At 26.8% G+C, this 17,566-nt stretch overlaps 1 protein-coding gene across 1 annotated transcript in view; it reads left to right on the plus strand.

The window, feature by feature from the left end:
• Positions 1-839: 839 nt before the first annotated feature.
• The window catches only part of LOC136081397 (uncharacterized), a 68,288-nt gene continuing 51,561 nt past the window's right edge, over positions 840-17,566 (plus strand). The window contains exons 1-2 of the mRNA XM_065798711.1: positions 840-1,219; positions 7,628-8,116. Of these exons, the coding sequence (XP_065654783.1) occupies positions 7,945-8,116 (172 nt within the window). The 5' untranslated portion in view covers positions 840-1,219; positions 7,628-7,944. The remainder of the gene's footprint in view (positions 1,220-7,627; positions 8,117-17,566) is intronic.

Genomic DNA, 17,566 nt, shown 5'->3' on the forward strand with positions numbered 1-17,566 from the left:
AAAATCATTTTATTGGTTTTAGATGCTTATATAAAAGTACAACTTAATTCTTGATATTCATTATATTTTAACCAGTATTCGATATTTAATTTTTAGGCAGGACTTATTACATAAGAATAATTTGGAAAATAATTTACTTCTTCCATAAACTCGCATTGTAAAGTTTGATCGTTTTTATTTTTATCGGGAATAGTCAATCTCATTTTGAAGATTGCAAGAAAATACTTAAATCAAAATCAATTTAAAAAAAAAACTGCATTTAATTTTGGTTAATTTATTTATATCTTATATTATAATAAATATTTATATAAACACAACATATGCAGTTTGTAACTGTTAAATAAAAATTCTGCTTAATCAGTATATTTGTGACATTTACAGGTGTTAGTAAAGTATAAACATGTTTAAGATAAAATTTACAAGTGTTAGTAAAGTATAAACATGTTTAAGATAAAATTTACAAGTGTTAGTAAAGTATAAACATGTTTAAGATAAAATTTACAAGTGTTAGTAAAGTATAAACATGTTTAAGATAAAATTTACAAGTGTTAGTAAAGTATAAACATGTTTAAAAGAAAATTTACAAGTGTTAGTAAAGTATAAACATGTTTAAAATAAAATTTACAAGTGTTAGTAAAGTATAAACATGTTTAAGATAAAAGTTTTGCTCTGCATAGTAAAAAACATATTTATATACATTTTTTTAGAACGCGTGATTTGTCAAACTACAGCTTGCATGATAATGCGCGCATGAATGATGCAATACATGCGTTCGCACCACAATAAATGCATTAACACATTATAATATGTTGTATCTTTGCAACATACTATAAAGGATTGAGCCCGATAAAACTGGTAATTTTTATAAAGGATAAGTTAATTTATTCACCGGTAATTTTTACAACAGCAATCAACAACATTATGGAGCATCATATTGACCATGTTTGCAAGGTTGATCATCGGATAGATTGGTTGCAATACTAATAGTTTACCAGTAAATTTACTGGTGAATACATCAAGTTACCATTTACCGAGCTCAACCCTGATACTATACATTTTGTATATATGTGTATTCTATTTCTCATTGGCGTATAACAAGACCCATACATAATTGTTCTTTATTGTTACTTTTCAAAAAAAAAGTTATTAATAGAATTGTTTTTCAACTAGATGGAGATTCTACTTGCATTCTTACTTTGCGTGGTTGCAAATACTCAAGGTATTGTATTACTTATACTTAAAATTTAAAGAAAGAAAAAAAGAATGCAATGTCAAAATTTTTGTATTTTTATATTTATGTCATATAAGATTGTTTAGCAAAAAATGGCAACTCTCTGAACTTGGAACAAATTTAGATTGAAAAATTAAAGTCTCAGGAGGCCTTAACTGTCCAATAGGTTTCCAAACAAAAATTGCTTGCATTTACTAAAACTAAATAAAAGTTTATTGATAAATTTACTAAGATTTATAAAAAAAAAATTACAAGGTTTTCTTTTTTTTATTTTTATTCTTAACATGCTCATATGAGCACATTTATATGATTATATAAAGATAAAACTATTATTACAGACTAAGGATAGAAAAATGGGTATTATTTTGAGGTTATAAGATTTAATCTATATATAACGAGCAAGGATCCAAAATATATACGAATGTTTTTGAATTTTGTTATTTGATAATTTAATATTTAAAAACAACATAAATTACTAAATTTTAGTATTATTTTAGAAATGTAAAAGCCATTTGCTCACAAGTACATACATTCCCTTTATAATTTTATGATTATTATAAGCTATTAAAAGCAATTTAAATAACTTACTAAAAACATTAGGCGCCCAAATTTGCTTCGTTATTCCTAATGTCAAGTTACCTTGTTGATTATCTTTGCTGCGATATTTGGACTTAATAACATTACGGCACTGATAAAAATTGGTATATAGTTTTAAATAATATTTTTTCCAAAATTTATCATTTATTTGCAATATAAGTTATTTAATATTTTGACACGATTGCATTTAAGTTTGAACTATTGAGGATTATGAGTAACTTTATGATTAACTTTAAAGATATTTTTGATACCTATTCCTAATTAAAAAAGAGAAAGAAATATTTCTTATTAAGAAGAGGAAGTAAAAAGATTTTTTTTTTAATCTAAAGTCTGGATTTGATAGAGCATCCCCAGTAAGTAATCGGCTAGCGATATTCTTTACAGCAAAGACAGCAATATGCCAAAAATAAAGGGCCACAAATAGCTAGCAAAAGTTCGCAATATATTATATATTCATATTTTTCCATATACAATACTATTATCATATATTATTTATTTACTATAGTCACAGAAGGATAGTTTTATCTAACGTTGAAAGTTACGACGCAAGGATACGTAGGTATCAAATAGTTAAAGAATTGTCGATATGTTTTAGTTAGCTACAATAATATGATAATAATAATAATATCGCTAACTATAAATCTGTGGCACATACATCACAGCTTATTAGCTAGCGATAATGACTACCTAAAGATGTATAATTGTGTTTTAGCAAGTTATAAAACTACTGTATGCAGCTATCAATATATTGTTTTAAAAATGCTAACAAAAAACTCGCGAAATGTATATATATATTACTATAGCAATAGATGGCTAAATCAACCTAGTAGCTGTACGACTGTCTTTATGAAATAGCTAACAACAAAGGTATAATATGTAGATATTGCTAAATTTTAACAGCTTCGCTAGTTAAAAAGCTATAGTTTGTAGGCAACAACTAACTTTAGATTTGTTGTTATAATGTAGTTAGCTACATTCTTATGATCTGTAGTTATATATATCGTAACAATATTGTAAGCTACAAAGCTGCGATATGTAGAAAGTGACTACCTACATGTTTGTCGTTATGTTGTAGCTACCTAGAATGCTACGATACATAACGAGATATCTTAGTAATTTCATTGCTACAAAGCAGCAATATATACTTAGTGAAATAATTGTAAAAAAAATTGCAGTTTTTCAAGTTCAGTTTGGTCAGAGTTAACTTATGTTAGCTTTACAAATAAAAATGAATTTCCTCTTCTGAAAAACCATAAATTCGTAAACGCATGTATAATGTCTTAAAAAGTAAGAGTAATCAAATGTGTTTTAAAAACAGAAGATACGACACTGTTTTGAATAACGATAATGTGGCTTACCATCATCCGCGTAATTGTTATATGGAGCAACGTACCGTCCGCAGAAAGCAAATTAAGCTATCTACAGAGACAAAGAATTTGTGAGGTTTTTGAAGGCTGAAGTAATTCGATTAAAAAGCTAGAAGTAGGTGAGTAAGAAAGATAGCATAGAGAGAAAAGGTCATTGCACTTGATATTATAATGTGCATCCTACTAAACTAGTTTAGGTACCAATATGTAAATTAATTGATAAATTAAAAGTTGTCGTTACAACAAAACAAAAAAATGGTTGACGTTTTTGCTTGTGAGTTTATGAAAGCTCAAAAAACGTAAGTTTTTATTTCCTTACAAACCACTTGGTTGAGACGAATTTGTTATACCACTTGCGAGCACTAGCTATAGTTAGTATAACTACGTATACGTCACCAAGACGTTACATTTTTTTAATTCATAGCAGTATAGTCTCTCTTTCTGAATTTCTAATATTTAAAGAGTAATTCAAACAATACTAAACCCCTTGTGTAATTGAGAATAGAGAGTCTTATGCTGATTAAGAATCGTATTAATACATAGGTCTGAAAATTAACAAAAAGTCCTCTAATTCCATGTTGAAGTTTAAAATATTACACTAAAAAAACACAAGTATTTGCCATATTTTTTATACTTGATTATGAATAAATTCCTTTTTAAAGATTAGATATTTCAAAAATAAAATTTTTAAGAAGCCTGCTTTCTATCGAAAAAACGAAACTATTCAAAAATGCATAACGCATCAATTTCTGATTGATCTCGAGATCAATCAGATATTGAAAATTTTTTGAAGAAATTGCTTTTTAGATGTACGTACATCGACTAACAAAAAAGGATTGGCGCAACTAAATGTACATGCATCGACTGACAAATAGGGATTGGCGTAACTAAATGCACATAAATTGACTGATAAATGATAATTGCACAATTAATTGTGCATGGTAAGGGTCAGGATTAGAGTTATGGTCAGAGATATCTGATCTAACCCTAAGCCAATTATTATTTGTTAGTTAATGTTTAGTTGCGCCAATCCTTATTTGTCAGTCGATGCAGGTTCATTTATATGCGCCAATCCCGATTTGTCAGTCGATGAGTGAACATCTAAAAAGCAATTTATTTAAAGAACTTTTGAAAAATTAATTTAAAAATATATAAAATTAAAAAAACATTCAATTTAATCTATATAAAATTTCGTTTTGGCGACAACAAAAAACCGGCTTAGGTAAATAAAAAAAAAAAATTCTTTTCGATTGATTTTTAAATGTAACTTTGGTATAAAACGTTTTTAAAAATGACAAACATCAGCGTTTTTAAGTGTAATTTTTTCAACATCGAATTAGAGCGTTTTCTGTTGTTTTTAGATATATGTTTGAATAAAATTCTTATTCAGCATAAAATTGTCTATCATAATCAAAAAAAAATAATAAAATAAAAAGATAACGATAATAATAATGATACTATTAACGATAATAACAATAATAACAATAGTAATAATAATAATAATAATAATGATAATAATAAAAAGAGTGTAGAATCTGCAGTAGCGCACAAAGCAACACTTAAGACAATATTTAGTTAGGTATTATATTTACGCTTATATATTAGTTTATAAAATATTTTATTTTTAATGTACAAAAGTTTCGTCTCAATGGGTTAAATTTTAGGTGTACTTTAGACGTAAAGTTACGTCTCAATTGCCACATTTATATTTCAATGGTAACCAATTGAGACGTAACCTAAAGAAAAAATGTTTTAAAGATTGAATAAAAAAATTATGTTTCACTTAGTTGCAAATTGAAACCTTATTTGTTTTTCGTAACTAAGTAACGCAATTGAGACGAAACTCTAGTGCATTTAAAACAAAATAAAACTATATAATTAGTAATATGACAATCGTAAACAAAAATTTGTTGCGTTTTAATGTTTTTTTATTTATAGTAAAAAAGTGTAACTTTGTTATCAATTTTAAATCATTTGAGATATTTTTAAATCATTTGAGACATTTGTTAGAGGGGCCTGTGTCAATAAAAATATTGATCTTGGGCAGATGTTAACTGCACCTTACTACTGTCTTGTAGAAAGCCTCCCAAGGAAAGATTTTCGGAGTAAGCAGAAAAGTCATATTGATTTCGCATTTCTTCTTTATCTATTAGTCTGGCGTAAATGTAAACCTCTGCTAGATTTTATTCTGTCTAGAATAATATATATTAAAACATCTCATGGGTTTTTGCATGTGACTCTTTGGAAGTGGCTATGCAAAAACCCATGAGAAGATCCAGTGGCAGTGACAAGTTTTTCTCTAAATATTTTGTAGCTTTCAGAGAGCTATAAAATATAAGAGTATTACCAGAGCAATCTTGTCCAAGGATGTTGTCCCTGTTAGTGTGCATAAGGAGCCCTTAGTCATGACTTTTAAATAATTAGCAGGACTGAGCCGACTGCATACCTCATTATTTAGAGTGCCATGCAATATTTATGATCCAGTTAAGTTCCCTAACAATCTAAAATATGTGTTAAGGACCTAAAAAAAATAAACATAAAAAACAATTATCATTACCTAATTGTCAATCTTTTTTTTACAAATATTTGTGGTCTTCAAAGTTGCATCTTCTTTATTGAGATTTGCTTTTTGCAAGATTCATCAGACTAACTAGCTCTCCTCTGGCTGTTATTCTTTTATTCCCAAAGACACCAATAATCACATGCTTGACCTGAGTATATACTTCTGTATACTTGTGTACTTATGCATCAGTTTTGAATTCTCTGAAAGTTCTTTTATGTCCTTTTGTTTAGCACCCAGTTACTTAATAATCTTAATTTTTGTTATTTAATTTTCTTCTTCTAAAGACTGCACTTTTTTCAATATTTTTATGATCAAATTGATTAAGCTATTTCTCTTTATACTGCAGTCAATATTATTGTCATTAGTGACTTTTACATACATCAAACAAAATGGCTGAGTGCTAGTACCATGTTAAAGCTCAAAACTTATGTATTTTTTAAGTCTCTCATTTAAATGGTTAACTTTTTAATTTGTTTTTATACAACCATAATCGCTTTCTTTACTTCCTAATTTATTTCTTCTTTGAATCCTAGTTTAGACTCAGTTTCTCCTCGTTTTCCTTAGATTAGTTCAGACCTTGCTATGACATCACTAAAACTTTTATTTTGTACTTCTTCCACAGGCTCATCCTATTATTGCACTTCCTACTACTGCCTTATGGCTTTCTGTAAATTTTACTGTGATTTTTAAATATCTTTTTTCTCTCTTATAATTATAATTGTGCGTCTTACATAATCCTGGATTCAGGCATGGAAGATTTTAACACTTATTGTCAGTTTTTAGTCAAGCCTTGCTTATTCTATTTGGAAACTAAACATACATAGTGCCTAATTGACCTATGAAACCAACCTATGTAACATTTTTGAATAATTTTATTTTATTTTATAAATATACAAAGTATATATAATAATGTCTATCCGAATATCTCAGTTAATATATTTACATTTATTCACATCTAGCCCTGTGTCAGTTTATGTATGCGCATTTGTTATAAAAATCTATATGATAATCAGCTATAAAAGTTAGGGGCAGAAGAGTAAAAAGTGCCTAAATAATGGCAAAGAGGTAATATTTAGTTAATAAACAAAGTTAGTAATTTTTTAGAACATCTTATATGTGATTTAAGCACATCAATTGAAAAGGGAAACCTTGCCGCAGTTATTCCAGAACTGAATAAATAATATTTAGTTTCATTTCAAGTTAGACCTACGTTGTTTTTACCCGGTTGGCATAGTGTTGTTCACTTCACTATTGGTGAAAATGGGAATAAATATGGAGATCTAGTACCTGGTGTCTGGTTTCATGAGGATGGTAAAGGAAGCCTTCATATTGTAGCTCCAATTAATGGTGATCAGAACCTTTATTTTAATACAAACCCAATTCCATTGAATCAATGGTCACAAGTTGAAATAGCCTAAACTATAAATCAAAAAACAAATAGAAATGAACTTATTGAATATATATAAATACAATAAAAATTAATGGTCAAGTTATTTTTACTGAAAAAAATCAGCAGCCACAAGTTTTCAAAAATGTTAAAGCTTATATAGCAGATCCATGATATGAAGCTCAATATGGACAAATCAAAAATTTATACATTCTGAACAAAATTTCTAGTGAGTTAATTAACAATGTTTTTACTGAGTATTTTTACCTTTGTTCTGAGTATAAGATTTTACAACTGCATTTTTATTTATTAGATGTAGTTTCTACTTCTGCGCCTCCTATTATTTTAGTTCCAAAAGGTAGTTGCATGTTTATATTTGATACTTTACTAAATGTTTTCCGTTAGTACCTTATAATTATTAATATTATCATTTTTAAGTTCTTTAAATTATTAAACTTATATGTTACTGTTTTTTTTGGTAGAACTTATCAATCAAAAACAAGAATTTGCATTAACTAAAGGTTCTTTAATTGGTGTTTTAAATGTTTTAAGAAAAGAATACGTTGTTTCTTTTAATGTAAAGCCTATTAGTTACTCTAAGGGATGGAAGAGTGTCCTTCATTTAACATTGGATAAAGACTACGGAACTTACGGAGACAGAAACCCTGGAGTTTGATTTCATGAAGATGGTTCAGGAAAACTTGGTATTTTTGCTGCTATCAGTGGTAATGTTAACTACAATGTTGAAACAGCTCCACTACCATTCGGTGATTGGTCCCATTTTAAAATATGCCAAAGTATGTTAGATGATAAGTATTTGTTTTCAGTTGATTTAAATGGAAATAATGTTCATAGAGTAGAAAATTCAGATGCCAGAGAATTTCAAAACATAAAAGTTTATGAATCTGATCTTTGGTATGCTGCACAACATGGTATTATAAATGATCTTCTGATTATCAACGGAAAAGCTGGTAAAAACAATATTTTTCTTTTTATTTCAAAAATATGTATGCATGTTTGAATGTATGTATGTATGTATATATATATATATATATATATATATATATATATATATATATATATATATATATACATATATATATATATATATATATATATTTATATATATATATATATATATACATATATATATATATATGTATATATATATATGTATATGAATATATATATATATATATATATGTATATATATATATTCATATATATATATATATATATATATTTATTTATTTATTTAATTATATGTATATATATATATATATATTTATTTATTTATTTATATGTATATATATATATATATATATATATATATATATATATATATATATATATATATATATATATATATATATATATATAAACATTTATATGTATATATATATATAAGTGTTTTTATATATATATAAGTGTTTTTTACTAATTAAGGTGGTAGACTGCTAAAAAACATTGAAAAAAGTAGTTTTTCAAAAGTTGTTTAGTTAAAAACTTTAACTGTTTTTAAAAACATACATATTACTTTACAAAAAAACATAAAAAGGCCTAAAAAAAACAGTTTAAACTTAGTAGGGTGATTTTGCTTCCCCTAGCAACGCTCATAGCAACGTCAAAATAAGGCAATTTTAACTAAATTTTACAAAATCTAAGCACTCAAACCAATAGCTACTTCTTTGTTTTTTGTTTTTCTATGTTTAAATGACATGGTGTGAAAGAACAACGTTGTTGAATTGGTTTATTACTATATATTAACTCGATAAAAGTGCATACTATCAACATGGGTTCTGCAGAAAGAAGAAATAAGTCTAAAAGCAAAAAACGTAAATGTTATAGATTACTTGCGAATAAAATTCACTTGACTTCTGAATATACTACTTCAAGTTCAAATAATACATCAAATAATACATCTCTAACAAATACTTATTCAAGCAAATCAGCATCTGCTGAAAAGTTAAATTTACCTACTTCTGATACTCCAAGTATTAATCAAGATAGTAATCCTGAATGTTACATTATATTTAATTCTGATGTTTTGAGTTCAATTTTAAATCTTGTTGGTTCTTGTCCAAAATGCCAATCTTTAATAAAATTGAATAATGATTTATCAAGAAAGAAAGGATTTTCACATCAACTTGTTTTGTCTTGCACTGCAAAAAAATGTCAATGGCAAAATGAGTTTTTTACCTCAAAAAAAATTGAAAAAAACAGTGATAATGAAACACAAGGCATGAAATCGTTTGACATTAATATCAGAATGTGTGTAGCTTTCAGAGAAATTGGAAAAGGTTATGCTGCAATGGAAAGTTTTTGTAACATAATAACCAGTCCACCACCAATGCAAAAAAAAACATACAATAACATTGTCTATAAATTGCATTCGTCTTATATCAAAGTTGCCCAAGATTCAATGAAGCGAGCAGCTGCACAAGCACAACGTACAAGTGAGTCTACTATTGGTGACCCTGATATAAAAAATGTTACTGTAAGTGTTGATGGAACGTGGCAGCGACGCGGTTTTTCCTCGCTGAACGATGTTGTTACAGCTATTAGTAATGGGAAGTGTGTTGACACTCAAACTCTCATAAAGGATTGTAAAAGTTGCCAATATTGGCAGAGAAACAAAGATATACCGGGATACAATGACTGGGTAGAATCACATATTTGCCCAATTAATCATAAAGGTAGTGCAGGTGCAATGGAAGCTATTGGGGCATTGCAAATATTTAAACGATCAACTGTTTTTAACAAACTGCGTTATACAAAATACTGTGGTGATGGTGAAAGTAAGTCTTACCAAAATATAGAAAGTAATAATGCTTACCCAGGGTATAAAATTGAAAAAAGTGAATGTGTCAGTCATGTTCAAAAAAGAGTTGGGTCTCGTTTACGCTCTCTTAAAGTATTGTACAAGGGAAATGTTTTAAAAGATGGTAAAAGACTTACTGGAAAAGGAAGGATGACAGATAAAGTCATTAATACATTGCAAAACTATTATGGAATGAGTATACGACAAAACAAAGGGAATTTGTATGGCATGAAAAAATCCATAGCAGGACTAATTCATCACTGTTCTGAATGCAGCAGCGATGAAGAACGCCATAAGTATTGTCCTCGTACTAGCGATTCGTGGTGTAAATATCAAAGGGACATGATTAATCAAACTTTTACTTATAAAAACAGTATAAACATTCCAGAAGCTGTTTGTGAAATTATAAAACCTATTTTTTCACACAAAGATCTTGGTGCAAACAAGTTATTAAAAAGATGTCTTGATGGAGAAACACAGAATGCAAATGAATCGCTCAATAATGTAATTTGGACAAAATGCCCAAAAAATGTGTACGTGGGTAGGTCAACACTTGAAATTAGTGTTGCATCTGCTGTTATACAGTTTAATGATGGTAAAACTGGTATGATAGATGTTCTTCACAGTTTAGGAATTTTACCAGGACATTTTACTAAAAACGGTTTTCAAAATAGTGATGTGCTACGTGAAAAGCTTAAGGACATAAAATCATCTGAAGAGTTTAAAAAACAAAGAAAAAAGCTTAGAGCAACAAGGAAGGGGTTTGATGATAAGCACAATGATGAAGAAGGAACATTATATGAAAAGGGGGGGTTTTAACCTGTTTTCAAGTGTTAATATATTTGTATTTTCAAAATATAAAGTTTTATTTGCATTTTTCTCTGTTGTAAAGTTTTTCATATTCTGGATAAGATTGCTGGAGCTGTATTTGTCCAATTGATTTGAAATTTTGTACAGATGTTCATTTTTATGAGCTTTATGTCCTGAGATAAAGAAATTTTGGATAAAAATTAAAATTAAATTTTTTGGGCTGTTTTGGGGTCAGGAATTTGGCCTAAATTTAGACGCATAGAAAAAGCTTATGGTGCATCGAAATTGAAAAAGATTCAAATTTTTTGTTTATCTCAGGACATTTATCTACTTAAAAGGTACACAACTGTAAAATTTTGAGACTTGATATATTTTACTTTTTGAGATATCTTTTCCAAGAACTTTGCACATTTTAGGCCTAAAAACACTTAAATTTGCCCAAAAATTAGAAAGAGAAAAAAAAAAAAAATTTTTTTTTTTTTAATCCTATTTATCGTGTTTAAAATTAGAAAATCAATTGGAAAAATGTCAGATTTTAAAATTTTTTTTTTAGCAGTCTACCACCTTAAACAAGTTATGCAAATTCCTTTTTAGCAAAGACGATATTTAATTTTCATTTAAAAACACGGAAATAATTATTGATAACTTTCATGTTATACTTACTTCATATGCTTATTAGAGCTATTTACTACAGTTTTATTAATGTCAGGAAAAAGTAAGAAAAAAGTAAATTTTTTGGTTGGGGAATCCAGATCATCCTTACCAAAAGACAAATTTTCTACAGAGCAAGAGGTTTTGCAATACTTTTTGCACTTAAAGGAGAAGCATCCAAAACAAAAAGAAAGTAGATTTATCCACTATCCGTTGACAAAACACTTTGAAATCAGATGCCATAATGAAAACTCTTTATGCTGCACTCTTTCAAAGTTAATTGCACCTTGGTTGAAGGGTGGATTTCAGATTTTGCAATTACAAACAATTAGGTAGGTACCAGACTGTATATTTTATCTTTTATTTGTAAATTATTATTTATTAGAGGAAAACAATTAATATAACAAATGTCTGCTGTTAAATAAATTAATTAACAGAAATAGATGTGTTGTAAAATGATCAGAATCTACAAATCACATTTTTTAGTAAAAAGATAGAGAAGCTGATCCAAACCTAAAAACCGTTAAAAAAAAAACAAATCAAGACAAACTTTATCAGAAATTGAAAAAAGGAGGAAATTTTTAACTCAGATGAAAAGGATCTTTTGGGTTTCCCCTGAGCTCGATACTCTAGTTGAAATCATTAAAGCTGATAAGAAAAGGAGTTGTCAAGACAAGACTGAAGATATTGCTTTTTTATTAGACCAATTGGGAGATATTAAAAACAAGAATAGGTGGATTAGACACAAGGTACATTTCTTCTGTTTACAGGAGTTTATCCAAGTTTGAAATGAGATCAAGTTTGAATCAAACCATATCAGAGAGTGAATTCAGCTCAAATGGATCCGATAAAAATAAAGATAATGATGATTTCCCATATCCAGATCCAGAGTTAAAGAAGAAAGTCAAAAAAGCAGATACTCTTCTACTTCCAAAAGATATTCTCAAGAGAACTGCTGATACTGCTGTTGGGGAAGGAATAAGTCATAGGCAGCATACTGCCATGGTTAATAGTATAATTGCTAAATAAGGTGGAAATACAGATGAATTTAAATGTTCGACCTCTACAGCATTAAGAGCAGCAGATAAAGTCATTTATGATGAATCAAAGAGGATCAAGGACCATCTGAGAAATTTCAGAAATAATAATAAGAACATTTTAGTTCACCTTCATTTTGATGGAAAAGTATGTCAAGAAAATACTGATGGGAAAAAATTGGAAAAAGATCGATTAGCAATATTAATAAACGGTAACGTGGAAACGCACCTGTTTGGAATTCCAGCAATTTCTTCCGGAACTGGCGAAAATCAAAAAAATGCGATCAGAGATATCTTGAAATGCTTTGACCTTACAAGCAGAATACAAGCTGTTACATTTGATACAACCAGAATCAACACTGGAAACAAAAATGGAGCTGCATCTTTACTGGTAAATGAAGTTTTTCAGCGACCAGTTTTATCTATTGCATGCCGACATCATGTAAACAAGCTACACATAACATATTTCTGGAAAAATTATCCAAGTAGTGTTACTTCTGGACCAGATAATATGCTGTCTAAAAATTTAAAATTAGCATGGAATGATCTTGATGTAGAGAACCAGTTAGGGTTTTACAAAATTGGTTAACATTTTGGAAAATATTGTTGTACCCTAGTATTTTTTCAATTTTGAGCTCTTTGATTTTTTTTGACATTTTAAATAAAAAGGTGTTGAGAACATTGACTATTCCAGATGAAACATGGCTTGGTCATCAATAGCATGAAAGTATAACGTTCTGCAGAAATAATATCACCCATGGGTCTCTGAAAAAGGTAGCCCGATGACTAGATATTTTAATACGTAGTTATGTATACAATATGCACTATGAAGGAGTAACATATCCTAGATTTTCTTGTTTAATTCTATTATTCTTTATAAGACAAAAATATATATACCTATGTTTATTGCATTATACCAATATACTTCTGATCTAATGTATTTTTTAGGATGGGGCTACAAGGAAAGACTACATTGAGCTGACAGAGCTTACACTTATGGTGCTTTCTGAGGAAAAGTATAAGTTTCGTACACCCGGAGCAATCCATCATGCCCGTGTTATGGCAAAAGGTAGAGAGTTGAAGGTTTATGATAGGAAAAAGTCTAAATTTAAAAAATTATAGCTTGATAGCAAAAAAAATTAATTTGTTGTACATGATCAAATATTTAGCTTTTCAAAAAAACAAAAATGTATATTTTTATAGGTTTCTACTACCTAAAGCTCAAGCTTATGATGGGTGCAGTCTGACAAATTGACTGAAAAATGAAATTACTGAAGTGGCAACTTTTGTGGCTGTTTTATATACTACCTGGTTTCTCAAAGCTGAACTATCTGCTGTGGCTCCTCGTCAGGTAGGTACCAAGTTAACAAGTATGATATATATGTATATGTATATATATATATATATATATATATATATATATATATATATATATATATATATATATATACATATATATACATTCATATATATATATATATATATATATATATATATACACACACATATATATATATATATATATATATACATATATATATATATATATATATATATATATATATATATATATATATATACATATATATATATATATATATATATATATATAAATATATATATATATATATATATATATATATATATATATATATATATATATTTATATATATATGTATATAAGGATTCTATTATGAATAAAAAGTTTTGATTAAAAATTCTAAAATATAATTTTTTTCAAGGGAAGCTAGTTACTTAACAATATTTTGTTTATCCAGGATAAGAGAGCTCTTTGGCAAATGAATAGGTTTAAGGAGTACAACCTGATTAGGGCAGAATCAGTCATTGAATCAATCAAACGGCACACATGGTTTCTGGACCCTTACCTTATTGTTCTAGCCTTGAAAGCTGATGGAAACTGTGAAGAAAGAGGCTTAAAAACTATTCAGCTTTGAATTTCGTAGCTTGGATAAATATTCCTTAGCCCGAATAAAAGCTAACATATAGGTCCTCAATTCTTAAGACTTCAGTGGACCGAAGCCGCCAAGCTTAGTTGAATTGGTCACAAAAAATTTGTGGCTTTATTCCTTATGATTGGGCAAAGTAAAAGTGACTGTCAATGGATGAAAACCCCGCCAGAATATTGGACTTGTAACAATTTCTACCGAAAATTTAAAGATGCTGTTTTTAATCTTGCAGTTGTTAATGATTGCTCTAAAAGAACTGTTAAACTCATAAAGGACAACATTGATATTGCCAGAAAGGAAGAAAAAAGAAAAGATACACTTTTATTCTTGCACAATTACAAAAGAAAGTATGTAGGAAAAAGCAAAACCTCCAAGAAAGACAAGAAAGCGATATAAAAATATAACATAATATTTGTAAATAATAACACTATTATTAAGAAATTTTTAAAATGAAATCGCTAGACGTTTTATGCAACATATCTAGTGTTTTTTCCAAATGACTTAAACTATCAAAAAAGTTATTAGGTTGCGTAAAAATTGGAAAAAATTGCATAAAATTGCGACTTTATAGATAGATTTGCATGAAATTTTCAGATAAATAAAAATATCGTGCATTTTTATTTGTTATTTCTAACTTAGAAGAAACTCTGGAAAGAAGAAAAATTTAATTATTTCAAGTTTTAGAACTTGCTCAAATATGCCAAAAATAGGCTTAAAAAAGTCTAAAATTAAGTAATTGGGGCACTTGAGCAACCCCTGAAAATGGTTAAAATGCAAAAAAAAAATATTCTATTAATAAAATAAATGTCTGCGCAGCAGATAAGACTCGATAGTACTTTAAATTTTTTCATGACCCCAAGTTCAAGCAGTCGAATATATATATATATATATATATATATATATAAATATATATATATATATATATATATATATATATATATATATATATATATATTTTTATATATATATATATATTTATATATATATATATATATATATATATATTTATATATACATACATATATATATATATATATATATATATATATATATATATATATATATATATATATACATATATATATATATATATATATATATATATATATATATATATATATATATATATATATATATATATATATATATATATATATATATATATATATATATATATATATATATATATATATATATGTATATATATATATGGTAGATTAGGGTATTATAAGTCCGTTGAGCGAAAATTGGAATATATTCAAAAATATTTCTTACAAAAATCGCAACAACTACCTTGCAAAGCCGTTGTTTTGAAGTAAGTTTCTGTTTCGATCGCGTTTACGACTTGTTTCTTAATTCTGGATGGCTTACCGATCGCGCGATATTTAAGTAACTGATTGAAAAAAAAAATAAGACGCGAACGATTAAATATGAGAAATGATTGACGCTTAATAGATTATAATGAATTAGAAATAAAATAGTAAATATAAGTCTGTAAATACTAAATAATTTTTCAGTCAGTTTTGTATTTGTTTTTTAAGTTAATTATTAAGAAAAAAGAGAAAAAGAAGTTAATTGGATTTAAAGGTTTGTTCTTAAACAATTTTTTTTTAAAAAAAGTAATCTTTAATCAAAGGTTTGTGTCTTAAAGCATTATTTATTAGATTTATATGATTAAAAGTAGGTATTAGTGATTGTATTGCCTATGCAAGCAAAGAAAAAGAAAAACCTAAAAAACGGGGAGACCTAGATGACGAAATTACCAGTATATTACAAACGAGCGACAAAAAATAACGTTTTAATTTTTCAAAATGGAATCTAACTTTTTGTTTTGTAAAATTTATATAAACCTTATTTGTTGATCTCTTGACTGTTAAGACCAAAAATATTGTTTAATAAAGTAATGTTTATTTTAAACCTCCTCAAACTCCCTTAATCATCATCCATCTCATGTTTTTTTTTTTTTAAATTAGTTTTAAAGCTTTTTGTTTGCGCCTTTAAAGGTCTAACTTTTTAGAAATAATTATTTGCAATAATTGTAAAGTCAAACAATTTATCAAATTTGTCACACTGATAGCACAAAAAATGTAAAATCAATACTGATAATAAAAAGAAATTTCAAACAAATGCTTTAATTGTTTTTGTTTTTTTTACGGATTGTTTTTAAATTTACTGTAAGAATTCTATACAACTCAATCTTTTTAACTACTTTCTTCTTTGTTCAACAATAAAAAAGAGTTCTAATCTCTTCGTTATGCACTAAATTTGCAAAATCTAGCACTTGTTAAACTGCAAGTTCAAAACAATCGTCAACCATGAAACATCCAAACCAAAATCATCAACCGGGTTCAGTTTTTTACACAGTCTGCAAAAATTTTTACAATTCTTTAAGCAAATAAATTTGTTAAACTATTTATTATGTAAAAATTAATCTTTAAAAATTATATAAAATTTTTATATAAAAATATAATTTTTGACGTATAAAAATTATTTGTTATTACAGCAACAATAAAAAAGCTATAATATTATTATATAATGTAAAAATTATATATTTATTTTGTTTATTATTGTATTGACATTTTTTCTATTTTGATTAAAACTACAAAAATTCAGTAGATATTTTTTTTTTACATAATATATATACATATATATATATATATATATATATATATATATATATATATATATATATATATATATATATATATATATATATATATATATATATATATATATATATATATATATATATATATATATATATATATATATATATATATATATATATATATATATATATGTATATATATATATATATGTAAATTATGTTAGTGTATTTTACAAATAGAGTGCTCAATGTTCTTAAAGAACAGAGCAATAATTAATTAGTAAAAAACACTTATCTAACTTTTATCTTCGACTCGGAGTTTCACCATCGCTGGATCATCAGGAAGAGTTACTAAATCTCAAAAAAAATTCAATTTATAGAAAAAAATATTTTACAGGAAGTTATAAGTTATTATAAAAAATTTTTTAATTACTATATTTTTTTGTTAACGGGAAGTTACAGAAAGTAATTATGAAATAATTTTCTTTGGAATGGGGATAGTTTAATTTGGTCATTTGTTTTTATAA

Source organism: Hydra vulgaris, chromosome 06 (assembly GCF_038396675.1).
Source record: "Hydra vulgaris chromosome 06, alternate assembly HydraT2T_AEP".
In the NCBI taxonomy this organism is placed as follows: domain Eukaryota; kingdom Metazoa; phylum Cnidaria; class Hydrozoa; order Anthoathecata; family Hydridae; genus Hydra; species Hydra vulgaris.